The sequence below is a fragment of the Hyperolius riggenbachi genome, chromosome 1, assembly GCF_040937935.1.
Source record: "Hyperolius riggenbachi isolate aHypRig1 chromosome 1, aHypRig1.pri, whole genome shotgun sequence".
Classification (NCBI taxonomy): domain Eukaryota; kingdom Metazoa; phylum Chordata; class Amphibia; order Anura; family Hyperoliidae; genus Hyperolius; species Hyperolius riggenbachi.
The window spans coordinates 180,774,522-180,791,844 of NC_090646.1; the positions used below are offsets into that span (position 1 = coordinate 180,774,522).

The 17,323-nt window shown below is 41.5% G+C and overlaps 1 protein-coding gene across 1 annotated transcript in view; it reads left to right on the forward strand.

Moving 5' to 3' along the window:
• DCHS2 (dachsous cadherin-related 2) overlaps window positions 1–17,323 on the forward strand; it is a 343,764-nt gene that overhangs the window by 311,115 nt on the left and 15,326 nt on the right. The window contains exons 6-9 of the mRNA XM_068277038.1: window positions 784–971; window positions 4,623–4,722; window positions 6,956–7,113; window positions 8,311–9,151. Coding sequence (XP_068133139.1) covers window positions 784–971; window positions 4,623–4,722; window positions 6,956–7,113; window positions 8,311–9,151 — 1,287 coding nt within the window. The remainder of the gene's footprint in view (window positions 1–783; window positions 972–4,622; window positions 4,723–6,955; window positions 7,114–8,310; window positions 9,152–17,323) is intronic.

The following is a 17,323-nucleotide window of genomic DNA, read 5'->3' on the forward strand; positions in this document are numbered from 1 at the left end:
TTTTGAGACCCAGGGCACTATCTGCATGAAGTTTGTATGTTCTTCTCATGTCTGCGTGGGTTCCAGAGACACTGAAGCGAAAAAATTTTTATGATACAGTATAATGATTTTTATGTGTAGTACAGCTAAGAAATAAAACATTAGCAGCAGAGACATAAGTCTAATGTTGTTTCCAGTACAGGAAGAGTTAAGAAACTCCAGTTGTTATCTATGCAAATTGCCATTGAGCTGCACGACTTTCAAAGTCACAGAAAGCTCTGTGTTCTGAAGGCTGCTATCTTAGCTGTATTGTTTTTTCTTTTGCAGAGAACAGTTCAGGACAAAAGTTCACTGCCTGTTCTGTAAAAAAAAAAACATTTAGAATGCCGAGTAGTGTGTAAACTGCAAATATTACAGAATGATGCAATGTTATATAAAAAAAAAAGCTGTATAACTGAAAATAAAAATATGAGATTTTTTTTTTGCTACTAATGTAGTATTAATTATACGTACAACACAACCAGTTCATTATATATATTTTTTTCGCTTCAGTGTCTCTTTAAGCTGAACCTATCTCGGACTATTATTCTAAAGACATAAACCCTACATTGATTACAGTAAACATAAAGCTAATCATTATGGGTTACAGCATTCTGTGTACAGTAACTGTGATTTTTGCAGCTTCATGAACTCATTTTGAAAGTGAATTTTTTAGGCTAGTGCTTTTATGTTTTCGGTTGAAAAGTTACAATTTACTTTTAAATTAAAATGTGATGTTATTTTGTTTTTGTTTCCATTCTTTAGGAGAACTTGTAAACTGTGCTGCTTTAGATCATGAACAGAAAACACACCATCAACTTACGGTATTGGTGACGGACCATGGCACTCCGCGTCGTAATACCACGACCACTGTTTACATCACAGTTACTGACCTTAATGACAACAAGCCATACTTTCCACAGCTGCCATCAGGAAAGCAGCTGCATGTCAAGGTTTGTTAATTATCTGAAAGGAATCAGTGCATGCTGCTATTCCTTTCCTGAAATGTGATTGCCATCTAGTGGTAGCAGTAGAGTATTGTTCCGTGTTAGCCATCAGTAAAAGCAAGACGTCAGGATGATACTATTTATTGGCTAACTTATAAAAAAATATAAGACTAAGCTTCCTGCTATTCCGCCTATTGCAATTCTATTAATTTCAGACTCCAATCCTGTCTGATGCAGGCGGAATAGCCGAAGGCTTACTCTTTCTCATTTTTTTTTTAAGTTAGACAATAAATGGTATCCTGATTCAAAACTTTTTGCCATCTTGTGGTGATGTTCTTTCATTGTCAGTAAGTACATAGTGTAGCATAGTGTAGCATAAGAGTTGTGATTTGTAATGTAGGAAAACAATAAACAATATATGAGGTTGTCTACAAAGTAAGTTTTGCACTGATATCTTTTTAGACTTTTTAGAATAATTACATTTAAATTGTGTTTTCTTCCAATGGGCTGAAAATGTGTTTGTTTGTTGTTTCTTTTAATCATCCAAAATCCACCAAAAAATTAAGAACTGTGTTATAATTATGTGAAATGATAATTATAATCATTTACAGTAAATCTAAATAATTATGCTTTATTTCTGTTCAATATTATCTTCAAAATCTACCAGTAAAGTGTACATGTGGGCACAATTTCTGTCCTCATAGATCTGATAAGAATGTTGAAACATTTGGATTATTTGGTGAAGAGATTAAATCATATGTTGGCACCTCTAAGAAATATAAAATGGAAAACAAAGTCTTTACAAGGGAATCATTGTTGTTGCAAATTACAGATGTGGAAGGGTCCCAATCTTCCAATTTTAATATTAATTACTTAACGCAGGAAGTGAAGGCAAGACTAAATAAAATCAAAACTGATAAGGCACCTGGCCCATATGGCATACATCCTCGGGTGCTAAGGGAATTAAGTTCTGTTATGAATAAACCCCTTTTATCTTATCTTTTGTGACTCTCTTTCAAGTGGTATAGTTCCAATAGATTGGCATACTGTCCAGGTTTTCCCATTATTTAAGAAGGGCAAAAAAATCAGATCCAGTAAATTATAGACCTGTAAGCTTAACATCAGTTTTTGTGCAAACTATTTGAGGGGTTCCCTAAGACATGCTATACAAGACTTCATAGCAGAGAATAACCTAATTTCTCAGTATCAACATGGGTTTATTAAGGGCAGGTATTGTTCGCCTAACATACTCTGCTTTTATAAGGTGGTGAATGCAAGTGTGGATATTGGTAATGCTGTAGATGTGATATACTTGGACTTTGCAAAGGCCTTTGATACAGTTCCCCACAACAGTCTGGTGCAATAGTTGAGGATGCAAGGGCTGGGGAATATTCTGTGTGCATGGATAGGGAGCTGGTTAGTGGACAGGAAGCAAAGACTTGTGGTCAAAGTATTATATTCAAAATGGGCTACTGTTAGCAGTGGGGTCCCATAGTGAAAAAAAAATGTGCAATGTAATACCACAGGAAATAACTATGGCAAATTCTATATCTGCATTTAAGGGGGGCTTACATGCTTTCTTTGCATTGAAAGACATACATGGTTATAATTACTAGGTAATCCCAGTGGTGTTGATCCAGGGATTTGATCTGATTGCCATTGGGGGCTCTCTTTATTTGCAGGGCTCATATTCCTAATTGAGGTCTGAAAGCTGCTGCGGCTTACCTGCCAGAAGGTTGGTTACATTAGAAAGGAATGGCAGGGGCAGGGCTCTGTGTCTCTTGTAGAGGCTTACAAAGAGAGGTCGATAATAAAGCAAACAAATATTTAGTGAAAAGAGTCATAGCTGATTAGCTGTGTCTGTATTCAGTAGAACTTTAAACGTACTGCAAATATTTAAAACTGTTTTAGAGGCATTTTCCACTTTTTTTATCCTAAAATTGGATTGGAGAATGTCAATCACAATGTGAACATTGATGATCCCCTCATTAGATTAGCTGAGTTATCACCAATGGTAAGATCTGGAAAACTGTTAGAACTGTCACTTGGAGACAGGCAGTGCCAATCTTTCCTTCTCTCTGCCCACAGTGTAACATTAACCAGGGGTGTAACTAGAAATCACTGGGCCCCCCTGCGGCACTTTGGATGGGGCCCCCTCCCGCCAAACTGCTCCCAGCCTGCAGCCTTCTCCAGCATCCGTACAGTACGGAGCACTTGGGGAGGGGTAGAAAGATTGCGGCTGGGCACTGTACAGAAGTGCCTGCTGCACACTGAATAATATGTATGTTTGCCTGGAAAAATATTTTTGTTGCTTCTGTGGAAGCTCCTATGTATTTTGGATTGCTGTAGACCTTTGCTTCTAGGATGACACATGACAACCCTTCCCCTACCGTGCACATTACTCCCTACCCTCGGATTGGTGTAAAGGATAAAGAGGAGGTGCTGAAACAGCCTTGCAAATTATGGGGGATAAGTCATGACTGACAAGTTTGGAATGGGGAAATCCATGCATTGGCCCCCTGACCCCCTAGGAGGACCTGAAGAGGGGATTGTGGACAGTAAGGCTGCTTAGGTGGAGTGTTGTCCCTCCGATTTGGACAATTAGGTTTACAAGCCCACTTTAAATGGCCAGTCCATAGTAATAAACAATCTCCATGGTGATGTCAATAATTGATCTGATGCTGGAAATATATGATTGCACGAATTGCTGCTGAAGCACTGAGGTCTAGCTTTAAATCTTGGCCAGGACACTCACTAAATGGAGTTACCGTAGCATGTACTCCCTGTGCTTTTGTTTTCCTCTGGGCACTCACCAATAAGTTAATTTGTTCCATAAAGTAAACCTGAGGTGTCCAAATATAAAGATTTTAAACTCACCTGGGGCTTCCTACAGCCTTATGAGCACAAATGCGTCCCTCGCCGTCCTCCCGATTGCCTCCATTCACGTGGTATCGGTCCCGCTAATTCTGCTCAGTCGCGCCTATTGGCTCTATTGCGCATGAGCGGAGAGCTCAAATTACAGCGGCTCATTACTTGCAGATAAGGGGGAATTAGACAGGCTCTTATCTCTACATACGAACAGGGTAGGTATCTCTGTGGTTACCTTCTCTACTGTGAAAAAGTGGAGGTCCTCTTTAAGTTTAGGAAGGCAGTTAATATTTCATATGAGTGCTGGTCGATGGTTTTCTTTCAGTTAATCAGATCAGCATTTAGAAACTATGGGCCATATGCAATTCAGTTTTTCTCCTGCGTTTTCTTCCAGGTGATATTTACACAACTTGAAAATAAAATGCCTTTTACACCACCAACAAGCAAACAAATACTCAAAATAATTTTGACAGTACTTTTTCAACTACTTTTTGGTACTATGGTACTTTGGTTCAATCGCAAAGTGCTACAAGGTTGTTTTAAATCAAAGATGAAAAATTATCTCCTAGGAGAAAACTCAGGAGAAAAAGTGAACTGCATCTGGGTTTATGTATTGTGTTGTGTTTACTGAGGTTTTTTGTATGGTATTATTTAGCAAGAGTTGAGTTTTGTGAATAAGCAAAAATAGACAAATTTAGGCAAATAAATGTTCACACTGCTGTATATCCCACTCATTTAACAGTTATTTTAAGGGAGACTTATTACTGGCATTGTTGTTTTTCTGCAAAGGTTCCAGAAGGGCAGACGGGACACATGCTGGTGACTACTGTTTTTGCAAAGGACCCTGATGCTGCTAGTAACGGAACAGTGCTTTATTACTTGTCCTCTGGTAAGACACATATTAATACGTATGTTCATATCTTCTATATGAAAGTGTTCAGTTTGCCCAAGTCTAGAGTAATACACCTCGATCTGCCACCAGAACAACTATCAGATATGGTTAATTTGGTGGCAGATATCCAGTGGCCTAGCAATAGGCGTTGCAGATGTTGCGACCACATGGGGGGCCCTTGGGCCAGAGGGGCCCCAAAGGGGCCTCCCCAACTGAAGTATTAGCTCTCTATTGGTCCTGTGCTTATAATTATTATTATTATTATTATTTATTGTATTTATAAAGCGCCAACATATTACGCAGCGCTGCACAATAGATAAATGGGTTAACATACAGGTAGAACATACGGAAACTCACAACAAAACAAGATCATGCAAATGATTTGATAACAATACAGTGTCATAGGTCAAAATAGAGACTGTTCGAGTCTACAAGAGGGGTGGTTGTGAGCAAGATTGCATAATCAAGCTGGATACATTAGGGAGGAGGGCCCTGCCAGAGGCTTACAATCTAAAGGGTGGGGTGGAGACAATAGGTGCATCTTTTGAGAGGGGGTCTAACAGAACAAATTATGGTGCAGGTGTAGGGGTGTATGCGAGCGTGAAGAGGTGAGTCTTGAGAGCTTGTTTGAAGGTATTAAAGGTGGGGGCGAGTCTGACGGCTGATGGGAGTGAGTTCCAGAGAGTAGGGGCAGCCCTGGTGAAGTCCTGCAATCGTGCATGTGCGTGGATAAGGAGTTTAGTGGTGTCAGGGGACAGGTAGGAGCGGATCTTGGAGATGTTGCGGAGGTGGAAGTTGCAGGATCTGGCAATACTTTGGATGTAGGCTGTAAAGGAAAGTTCAGAGTCCAGAGTAACGCCTAGACAGCGGGCTTGGGAGGTAGGGTGGATGGTAGTATTTTCGATAGTGACGTGCAGATCTGGGAGGGGTGCAGCTGTGCGGGGTGGGAATATTAGAAGCTCAGTCTTGTCTAAATTAAGCTTCAGGTACCTGGCAGCCATCCAGGAGGAAATGGATGTGAGGCAGGCAGAAACTTTGTCCATGGTAGAGGAGGAGAGATCTGGGGTGTGGAGATATATCTGGGTGTCATCGGCATACAGGTGGTAATTGAAACCCATGGAGGAGATGATTTTGCCAATTGAGGCAGTATAGAGTGAGAACAGTAGTGGTCCTAGGACGGAACCTTGAGGAACACCAACTGAGAGGGGTGTAGGAGTGGATGAGGAGCCATTGAAAAATGTTTTGAAGGAGCGGTTGGAGAGGTAGGAGGAGATCCAGGCTAAGGCTAGGTCCTGAATGCCCATTAGCTGCAGGGAGTGGAGGAGGAGGGAGTGGTCGACAGTGTCAAATGCCGAGGAGAGGTCCAGGAGGAGCAGGATGGAGTATTTACCTTCGGCTTTAGCAAGGGCAAGGTCATTTATCACTTTGGTGAGGGCTGTTTCTGTAGAATGGGCTGTGCGAAAACCAGATTGCAGGGGATCGAGAAGGGAATTGGAGTTAAAGAAGTTGGTTAGGCGTTGGTGGGCCAGGCGTTCAAGAATTTTTGAGGCAAAAGGGAGGAGAGAGATTGGGCGGTAGTTGGATGGCAGAGCAGGGTCAAGTGAAGATTTCTTTAGCAGGGGAAGCACAGTGGCCTGTTTGAATATGGAGGGGAAGATGCCGGTGGAGAAGGAGAGGTTGAAGAGGTGGGTGAGGACAGGGGCCAGATCAGAAAAATGTGGGCACAGAGAATCAGATGGGACTGGATCTAGGGGACAGGAAGTGGCAGGTAAAGTTGCCAGCAGCTGGTTGACTTCCTCCACCGTGACAGAATTGAAGGAGGTAAGGGATGAGAAAGAGGCAGGAGTCGCATGTGGTGGGGAGGCGGGGGCGATAGAGTGGAGGAGAGAAATATCCCTCCGGATGGTTGTAATTTTTCTCTTCTCAAGTTGGTCTCTTCTTCAGGGTGATAAAACTGAGGTTCTGTCAATAGTTGGTTGTCTACTCAAAACTGTTCTATATACAGTGTATGTGTTAGTGAATGGGAATATTTGTCTAACACTGTGACTGGGGACAGGAGGAAGCTGTATCCCTTCCTATGCTTGGACTGTAAAGCAGGGCCAAATAATGAGGTGTGGAGATCAGGCACTAGAGACAGACACATGGAATATAACAATGTAAACAAAGGATACCTTGACTTTTAAAATATACTTGCTGTCATTGCTATCTATTTTTTTCTTTTAATTTCCAGATGATGATTTAGGCCATTTTATTATTAACATCTCTACTGGTGAAATATGGACAACCCAGGCTCTCTCAACAAGCATTAGACCATATTACCGGTTAACAGTCACAGCAAGAGATCAAGGAGTTCCTCCTCTGGAAGACTATGCAGTGGTCAATATTCAGGTGGGTATAATATTAAAGGTATGAGCACCCTCAGCTGAGCCTGGAGTTATCATCACTTTATTCCTCTGCTAAATATTATTTTAACCATTAACCACCACTCTTACATAGTAATACTGTGGCCTCTACCTTCTGAACTATTACCGGATCTCTCTGCTAAATATTAATAGGGTGCGCACTGTTTGCTGAGTCTTGAACCATTGTCTGTCCAGCCAAAATATTGTCAACCAGATACCCCATCCCACTTCCCACTAGACTAGCAGGCAATTCAATTTTAAAATGTCCTTAAATATCATTTTGGTGTCCGAGACAAGGTAAATGTTGTCTCTTTCCCCCACTGCCATTATTATTATTATTATCATGTATATAGCGCTGACATATTCTGCAGCGCTGTACTGAGTCTACTGTCTTGTCAGTTAACTGTCCCTCAGAGGGGCTGACAATCTAATCCTTAGCATAGTAATATGTCTATGTATGTATTGTCTATGTATCATAGTCTATGGCCTATTTAGGGGGAAGCCAATTAACCTATCTGTATGTTTTTGAGATATGGGAGGAAACCGGAGTGTCCAGAGAAAACCCACGCAGACACGGGGAGAACATACAAACTCCATATGCCACCAGACATGGCAAAATGTTGTTAGGAGCACATTAATAGCACTTGCCATCTCATTGTTATTCAGGCCTTCTTTTTATGTTAATCAGCAGGACCATAGAGGTGTTACAATTACCACGGAATTAGAAATTAAGAGCTTCATAACCAAATCTGAGCATTCATATTTTATCAATGGATCCCTCCTCCTATACCTGCTCCTTCCATTTGGTTAGATGTCTGTAATGTAAATGAATCCCTTAGTCATTTTTATTTGCAAACATTTGGATAAAAAGGTCTTATCCGAGGTTGTCACCCTTTACTGACTGGGTCTCATTTATGTTTCATTATGGCATACTCTTCTTTAGGAGGAGATGGAGGAGTTTGTGGAGCAATACAGAGATCTCCATTGCAGAGACTTTTGTTGGTGTATTCAACTGATGTAAGATATTAGTGGGTGACTTAAACCTTTACTGCTGAATCTCACGAAATGTTACTTCTGAATTGCCCCGTCAGGTGGACTAACGTATTGACAAGCCTCATCTGCACACGGATTAATAGCACAAAGTAATAAAGTCTGCATTAGCTTCATGTGTCATTTCTTTTAGGTCATTTCAACTGCTGAAGGTAAATCCAAAGGATCGATCAAAGTAAAGATCTTGAAGATTCCAGAAGATGCAAAGCCTTCCCAGGTGGTTGACTCATTGATATCATATGGGGATTGGATTATACCAAATCGAAAAGTCCAGGGCCACATATCTGAGAAAGAGCACAACAATCATTTTCTAGTTGACAGTGCCACAGGAGATACTTACGTTTCCACACCTCTGGATTTTGAAACAAACCCAAGCTATTTTTTGCGGTTTAGCATACAAGACATTAACAAGATGCCTCCCCAATTTCACTCTGTCATTCTAAAGATTGATATAGAGGATACAAATGATCACCACCCTATGTTTCCTGACCCCATGGTGGTTATAGGCATCAAAGAAAATGCACCAATCGGCACAGTCTTGTATACTTTTAAAGCAAAAGACGGCGATGGCAGCATACCAAACAGCAAGGTTAAATATTCATTACACGCAGATGGAACTGGAAAGTATCCTTTCTTTATTCATGAATGGGATGGAATTTTGACTACAAACAAACAACTGGACAGAGAGACAGTTGAGTCTTACGTTCTTACCGTAGCCGCAGTGGATCAGGCCATTGATGGAACACCCCGCCGACGCTGTTCCCTGACAGCTCGGATTATCGTTCAAGACATCAATGACAACAATCCAAGCTTCCTATCCTCTGCAGCTGCCTCTGTAATGGAAGATGCTGAAATTGGATTGCTCGTCCATCGTGTAGCAGCTGAGGATCCGGATGAGGGAAGAAATGGAAAAATAACCTTTCACATCACAGATGGGAATTCAGAAGGCATGTTCTTGCTGGATGAAATAACAGGTATGGTACTTAATTTCTCAAGTAAGACAATTTTCTTTGAAATTAAACAGGGTAGCAGTAACATTTGCAGCTTGGTAGCTGAAAAGAAAAAATGTCTTTCTGGAAAGCATTTTTCAGATGATTCATATTCCCACTTCTAGCTTAACATACAGCTGTCTAGACCCACTCTTGGCCAGGAATAACCCTCAACACATCTGGGTTTAGTTAATCTACATTATTATAATAGAATAATGATTGTTAATGGTGTGTGTATGGCAAAGTGTGTCTTCTGAAGGTTTTTTCGGCACCAAATATTTTGCTATCCACAGTATATTAAGAACGCTGTCTGATTTTAGTAATAGTAACTATAACTATACAATGATAAACTTCTGCAAACAGCTATTTTCATTTACTAGGATTATTCATGAAAGAGGCAGCAAAAGGATGACAAAGAAGAAAATGTATTGGTTTTCAATAGAAAGAAAAACAAAACTCCTATTCTCTATTCCTGTTTTCTTTTCAGTTTGTTAGGTGGGGATTATTTCCACTAATCAGTAATGGTTGGAATGATCTGATCTTTCTGCTCTAAATGTTTTTTACATTTAGTTATGCATCAAAGTATTGACTGGAATGACTGCATTATAGTGTACATTATATACATAAAGAAATACATAGAGGATGATTTGACTTAAAGGGATACTGTAGGGGGGTCGGGGGAAAATGAGCTGAACTTACCCGGGGCTTCTAATGGTCCTCCGCAGACATCCTGTGTTGGCGCAGCCACTCACCGATGCTCCGGCCCCGCCTCCAGTTCACTTCTGGAATTTCTGACTTTAAAGTCAGAAAACCACTGCGCCTGCACGCCCGTGTCCTCGCTCCCGCTAATGTCACCAGGAGTGTACTGCACAGACACAGACCATACTGGGGCTGCGCTGTGCGCTCTTGATGACATCAGCGGGATCGAGGACACGGCAACGCAGGCGCAGTGGTTTTCAGACTTTAAAGTCTGAAATTCCAGAAGTGAACCGGAGGCGGGGCCGGAGCATCGGTGAGTGGCTGTGCCAACACAGGATGTCTGCGGGGGACCGTTAGAAGCCCCGGGTAAGTTCAACTCATTTTCCCCTGACCCCCCCCCTACAGTATCCCTTTAAAGGGGAACTTAGCTGAATATAACTTAATGAATAAAATGGCTTATTTTTTTTACAATATTACTTGTTATGTAGTTAGAGTTTGCCCATTGTAAAATCTTTCCATCCTCACCCTGAATTACATTTTTTAAGGAGAAACTTTATTGAAAAGGGGGAAATAAATCAATACATTGCGAAGTGAAAAGTTAAAAAATATAAGAGAGATCAAGGAATTATTAATATTGCCATGTGAATTGTTCATATTGTTTGATCCACAATCAGCCTACATGTAATCATCTTTACTACTGGCAGGCTTGGAAAAAACAGCTCCAACTGTCATTATCAATAACCACACCCCCTAACATTGCAATAGGCTAAAAGGCTGTTTTCTATATAGATATACACATCTACACAGAGGGAGATACAGGTTGCTTGGCATTGTTTCCCACAATGCAACAAGGCTTGCAGACAGCAAACTGTTAGGACCTAGGTCCTGACATCACACTGCAGGAGGGGTTTCACCACAATACCAGCCATACAGACTCCCCTCCTGATGATTTATTTGAGAAAAGGTAAAGATTCCTCATGGGAAAAGGGATACTGATTGGGATGAAGTTCAATTCTTGATTTCAGTTCCTCTTTAAATTTATGATGACATCATTGGTGCTGGCAATGTGCATCGGTGTGGAATGGAATTGTTTTTGTCTATTGTGTGATCTGAAGAAGGTAGAAACCCGGGACCTTATTCAATTCACTTTTTATCCTAAGTTTTCTCCTAGGTGATATTTTCACACCTTATCAATAAAATGCCTTTTAAGCCACCAGGAAGTGAAAAAATACTCGGGATAATTATTGTTAGTACTTACTGCAGAGTGCTGAAAAGTTGTTTTAAACAAAAGATTAAAAATGATGTACTAGGAGGAAACTCAGGAGAAAAAGCGAATTGAATAAGGGCCCTGGTCTCCCAGAATGCACTGGGAGGAGAATGATTTGTGACATCACATAGCCTAGGATAAAACATCAATGAGAGGTTAAATACCAGTATTCACCAATACATAGAGATAGGAAATGATTCTGATGCTGAAATCAGAATAGTTAATGTAATAGTGAGTGTTATGTACATTCTTTTATATGTTATTTTGATGCCTCTTTTAAAGGTTACCTAACTGGTTCCAGACCGACACAGTTGAAATCTACGTCCTGCATGTGGTTGTGCGGATCTGACAGGATGTAGATTTCAACACCCTGTCATCTCTGTCAGCCAGTCCCATTGGCGATTCGTCGGTAAGCGCTGTTTTACTGTGCCAGCAGTCTCTGGTCCTAAATGGGCCAGAGACTGCTGGTACGGGAGTAGTTAGGAGGAAATAAAAAAAAAAGCAGTTTAACTTATCGGGGGCTTCTTGCGCCCCCTGCAGTCATCCTTTGCCCCTGCCACCCTCCAGTGGCAAACCCCTGCAAAGCTGGCCGGTTGTGGCTTCTTGCTGGCTACTGCACATGCACAGCTTCGAGCTTGATTGTGCTCCCATTGCCAAGAGTGTTCTCCGCATGTGCAGTAGCAATTTTTCCTTACTGCGCGTGCGCAGAATGTTGCCGTGCACGAGGACGCATTGAGGAGGTGCCTGGTACCAGGTGGCTGTAGGGGGCTGCAAGAAGCCCCAGGTAAGTTGAACTGCTTTTTTCACTTAAGATTTCCTTTAAGCAGGATGAAAAAGTACAAAAGTATAACAATGTCCACATCATACATTCAATCAGATGCAAAATATATAAAAATGGATGGTAATTTCCTGACCATGATTGGATATTTGAAGTGTACATGGTAAAACTTCACTGGTCTTCCCTGAACTAAACTTCTATTGTGTAATCTTGCACAGTTTAGGATCTTTCCATAATGAGATATATGAACTTATGAAATAATTACTTTACCTAAGAAAATCAATAATTCAGTTTTGTTGGGTTGCATCACATAATACCCAGTTTTTTTATTATTTTATAAAGCACCGACATATTTTATCCATTTCATTGGTTTGGGTTCCTTTTTTTACATCACACACAATCTTCTGATTGCAAGGACATTGGCAAACTATAGGAAATTGTGGTACTCATTTTCCCCATTTGCAAACATAGTGCATGCTGCATCTTTTTATGCATTTGGGTCAAAGTCAATTGTAGTGCAAGTAAATCACATACCAAACACAGTGCTGTGCAATTTTCTTGCTATTTCACTGTTTACATTTTTTTTTTTGGTTTTGCTCATAAATTATCAGAAACACTTAAATACAATTGCACCATGAATACATTAGATTTCATGGTAATTGTGCCAAAATGCTTGGAAAACCATGCAGTATAAATTAGGAAAATCACTGTCCCATAGCAGTGTGTTTGCAGTCCTGATTTTCAGTAGAATGGACCCTGGATGTTTGTGGTCCTCTGCAACATAACTGTGTACTCTTACTATTATTATTATTTATTTATAAAGCACCAACATATTCCGTAGCGCTGTACAATGTAAGAAAACAAACAGAGAAAGGGATACATAATGATACAGACAATGATATACATCAAATATGAACACTGATACAAAATACAGCACTGCTGATTACAATTTGATTTAACATGATGACTAAAATGTATAAATGTCTAACAGAGTGCAAGCAATTAAATTAATAACATTCCATGACACAAAAGGGTGAGAGCCCTGCCCTTGCGAGCTTACAATCTATCTCTGAAATCCTACCAGAAAGCCATATCAGTCTATACCTCACACCGCCCATGGCCAAAATAAATCTCTTCAAGTTGATTAATAAGGCTCTGTAAAATAATATTTTATAATAATAATAGGCCATGGGCATTGCAATAAAGTGAAAGTTCTAAATAAGGTGAAGCTAAATTCTTGCAAATTCCTTCTTTTTTGGGGGAAGGCAAAATTGCACTTGGCATCCAGTTGCTGACATTATAAAAAAAAGTAGCTAAATCCAAAGCATTACATGTAGGAAAAACAATAAGCAGAGAATCCAGAAAACATCACCTTCCTTATGGGCAGAGAGCATGGCTAGATTTACCATAAACATAAGCCAAGGCATAAGGTAGTGGTGCTGTAACGATTGCGGAATTATTTCCGTGGTTAGCGCACAGAATGCGCGCTGACACTGCGGAAAACCTCCACAAGGTCTGAAACTTGCAAAGTGAAGACAGGTCTCTTTTCCAGAGACCTGCAGCTCTCAGACTTAAGGAATGGACAAACAGCTGTCTGCCCGTGCAGACAGCTGAGCAGATCGTTACAGTACCCCCCCCCCCCCCTCTAGGGACGGATTCCAGACATCTCTCAAAACTGACGTTTCCAAAAAAATCTAACTGAAAACTCATGAAGGTCGGGTCAGCCCCATAAGGCCCAATTCCAGAGTCAATCCTCCCGAAACCGACCTGGTCGGAAGCAGAAGCCACCGAAACATGCCCATCAATACTACAAGTCTCAGCGCAACACCCATCAGAACTGTGACTGCCAGAGAAGAAGCCATCGACACCGTCCAGGCAATGCCCACCACCTTCCAAGGAGCGTCCAAAAACACCAAACCTGCCACAATACGTATTCGAAGTGTCCCTTTCAACAGAGAAGCCACTGTTGATCCCATCCAGGTCACCAAGAAGAATTTCTCCCAGAATCTCCCAGAACACTTTGAAGCTCCGCAGAGATCTCACGAGGCCAGAACGCTCACCAGGCTCACATGGAGAACTACAAAGAACCCCTTTGGAACCTATGATTATTCCGGATTCAGGATTACCAGGACAACCATCAAGATAAGGGCTGTCAAGGACCACTTCTGGGCATGCAGGCAGGCAGGCAATATCAGAACATGTCTCCACCGAGGAAGCATCTAAGCATGCTGGTAACCGAGGCACACTTGGGCTTTCTGGATCACAGAGCACATCGGGGTACACTAGCACAGGTGAAACCTCAGGACACGGCGGGAAACTGCCAACCTCAGAGTCCGATACGACAAGACCAAAACCAGGACCGGGCAGAAAATCTTCACGAGTAGAGGTCACAGGTACTGGTCTTCCAAAAGAAGACTTGGACTCAGCCTTAGAAGATTCTGTGACTATAATTGTATCTAACCAAACCTCCTCATTGAGTACGCGTGACTGAAGCTCCACAAGAGCTGCAAAGGTAGTCAGCATAAGGGCAATGCCTACTGAAGTGGGCAATACCTCAGACGGATCTGGGGGGCAAGATGCATCTCCTAAAAGTTCTGCACCCTCTGGGAGGGACTTGGAAACCTTCAAAACATCAAACAAGACCTCAGAAATATAATTTTTCAAGTTTTCTGACAGGGATTCTGAACTATCCATGTTACAGGGCCGAACATCAAATACCTTCTGCAGACAGGGCAAATGTCCCAGGAATGGTTCTACCATATGCTGAGACTGAATTTCATCATCAGGAACAGGAACCTTCATAGCAGTCAAACCAGACTGCAATTCTGAAATGGCAGAACAACAGATGCAATTAGCTGGTAGGTATTCTAGAGTAGCCTCTGGGCTTCCTGCAGGAGGTTCATTGCAAGGTAATATTGACTCATCCAGAGTACGGGGTGGAAAGTCATTACTTCCCTCAGTATCAGACTCGCAAAACCAAAGCACTGTCTCACCGCTAGACTCGGCTAACAATGTCGAATCCGAGGAGACAGAACGCAAAATTTGTGAATCCAAGATCGCTTTAGGTTGTGAAACTGACGCTTCCAAAGTGCAAACCTCCGCAATCTGTGGACCAGATTGCAAAGTGTTTAGGACAGAAACGCTAGAACTACTGTCATCAGGCAACGAGCCTTTACAAGTGTGAACAGAGCGAGACATAGATTTACTTGCAGAAGAGGTTGTGACAACAACATGAGAAACTTTATTAGACACATTCATATTACTCTTGAGGCTGCATGGTTTAGGAATTTTTCCTATAGCAGGATCACAGATGGAAGATCTCAAAGACTCACTGAGAGGAAAAAGATCTGTTTTTAAACGAAAAAGGATCCCACATATCTTCGACAAAACTAACACACTCACGCCGATCACAATCGGCAGGATCCTCAGGATGGGCATTACGAATAGACTATAGACTATAGACTTTTTGGGTAAATTTGTTGTTGTTTACTTAGATGATATCCTGATTTACTCTGTTTCTATGTCTGAACATCGGAAACATGTGCAAACAGTTTTACTGAAATTAAGAGAAAACTCTCTCTACGCTAAGTTGGAGAAATGTGTTTTCGAAGTCTGTCAGGTTCCATTTCTCGGCTATATTATTTCCGACACAGGTCTATCCATGGACCATGGGAAATTGTCTGCAGTCATGGATTGGCCTCAGCCCAGGGGTTTGAAAGCTCTTCAACGCTATCTGGGCTTTGCCAATTATTATCGTAAGTTTATAAGGAACTTTTCCATTCTGGTTACCCCCCTGACTGATCTTACCAAGAAAAGGACAGACTATTTGGTCCCCACAGGCATGTAATGCTTTCACAGTTCTTAAGACTGCCTTTTGTTCTGCACCAGTTTTGACCCATCCTGATATCCAGCTACCTTTCTGTATATGTACAAAAGGATCCGCAAACCAAACAAAGGGCAAGAAACGCTGGTATTCTTTATTCAAAGGTTCCACATGGCAAGTGCGATAAAATCACAAGGTTCAACTGATGCGTGTCGGGCTTACAATCTGCCCTTAGTCATAGCTATGGCTTGGCTTTCCAGATCTTGCACCCATTGGCTTGTTTGGCTTGTATTAACCTCCCTAGCGGTATGGACAGAAATGTCAGTTCAAAAAAACATGCTGTGAACAGTATAAACATGCATACACATCAATACTCTTCTGCACTGTATACTAGACCCTTGCTTGACACATTTTGGCAAGTTACAGGAAGAAAAAAGTTTTAAAAATAAATTTTATTACTGTTTGCACAGAAATCCTGGGGAAATTGAACGCTGGGAAGGTTAATAAGGGGTTGAGCATTTTGAACTTTACAATTTATACCTTTCTGTATAGAGGTAGATGCATCCGAGATTGGAGTAGGGGCAGTGCTTACTTGCTCAGTATTCAGGCCAACCAGAAAAACTTCATTCGTGCGCTTTTTTCTCCAAAAAAATTCTCCGCAGCAGAACGCAACTATGACATAGGGAATAGAGAACTTCTGGCCATAAAAACGGCCTTCGAAAAATGGAGGCACTGGTTGGGAGGGGCCAAGTACCCAGTTACGGTCTATACAGACCATAAAAATCTGGAATATATTGAGGGGGCTAAAAGACTCAATCCCAGGCAGGCACGCTGGGCCATGTTCTTTTCTCAATTTAATTTTACCATTACGTACAAGCCAGGTTCCAAAAACGTAAAGGCCGATGCTCTGTCTCGATGTTTTGAACTGGAAACCTCTCAACAAGTGTCTCCCGAACCCATTCTGCCTGAACGTTGTGTGATCGCTACTTTAGATTCTCGGCTATTTCCTGATCTCTCCAATCTTCTATCACCATTTCAGGAGGAGATTCCTCCTGGTATACCTCCTGATGTTTTGTTTGTTCCTCTTCACTTACGTTTGCAAGTGCTCCGTCAATTGCATGACTCAAAATTTCGGGACACCCGGGTGACACTAAGACTCTCGAGTTATTATCACGACATCTCTGGTGGCCCTCTCTGAGGAAAGATTGTAAAGCCTTTGTTGGTGCCTGTGATGTCTGGCCCAGGAATAAGGGGTAAAAGTGTAATCTGGGTTGTGGTGGACAGATTCAGCAAAATGGCGCATTTTGTTCCGTTAACGCAAACTACCTTGTGCTAAAGTCTTAGCTGATTTATTTGTTAAACATATCTTCCAGTTACATGGGATTCATGAGAATATTGTCTCTGACAGAGGTGTTCAGTTTGTCTCACAGGTTTGGCGGGCCTTCTGCTCCCGTTTAGGAATTGTGCTTTCTTTTTCCTCAGGATTTCACCCTGAAACCAATGGTCAGACTGAGAGGACCAACCAAACTTTAGAACAATACTTGCGTTATTTCATCTCCAGTTGTCAAGAATCATGGATGGAATTTTTAC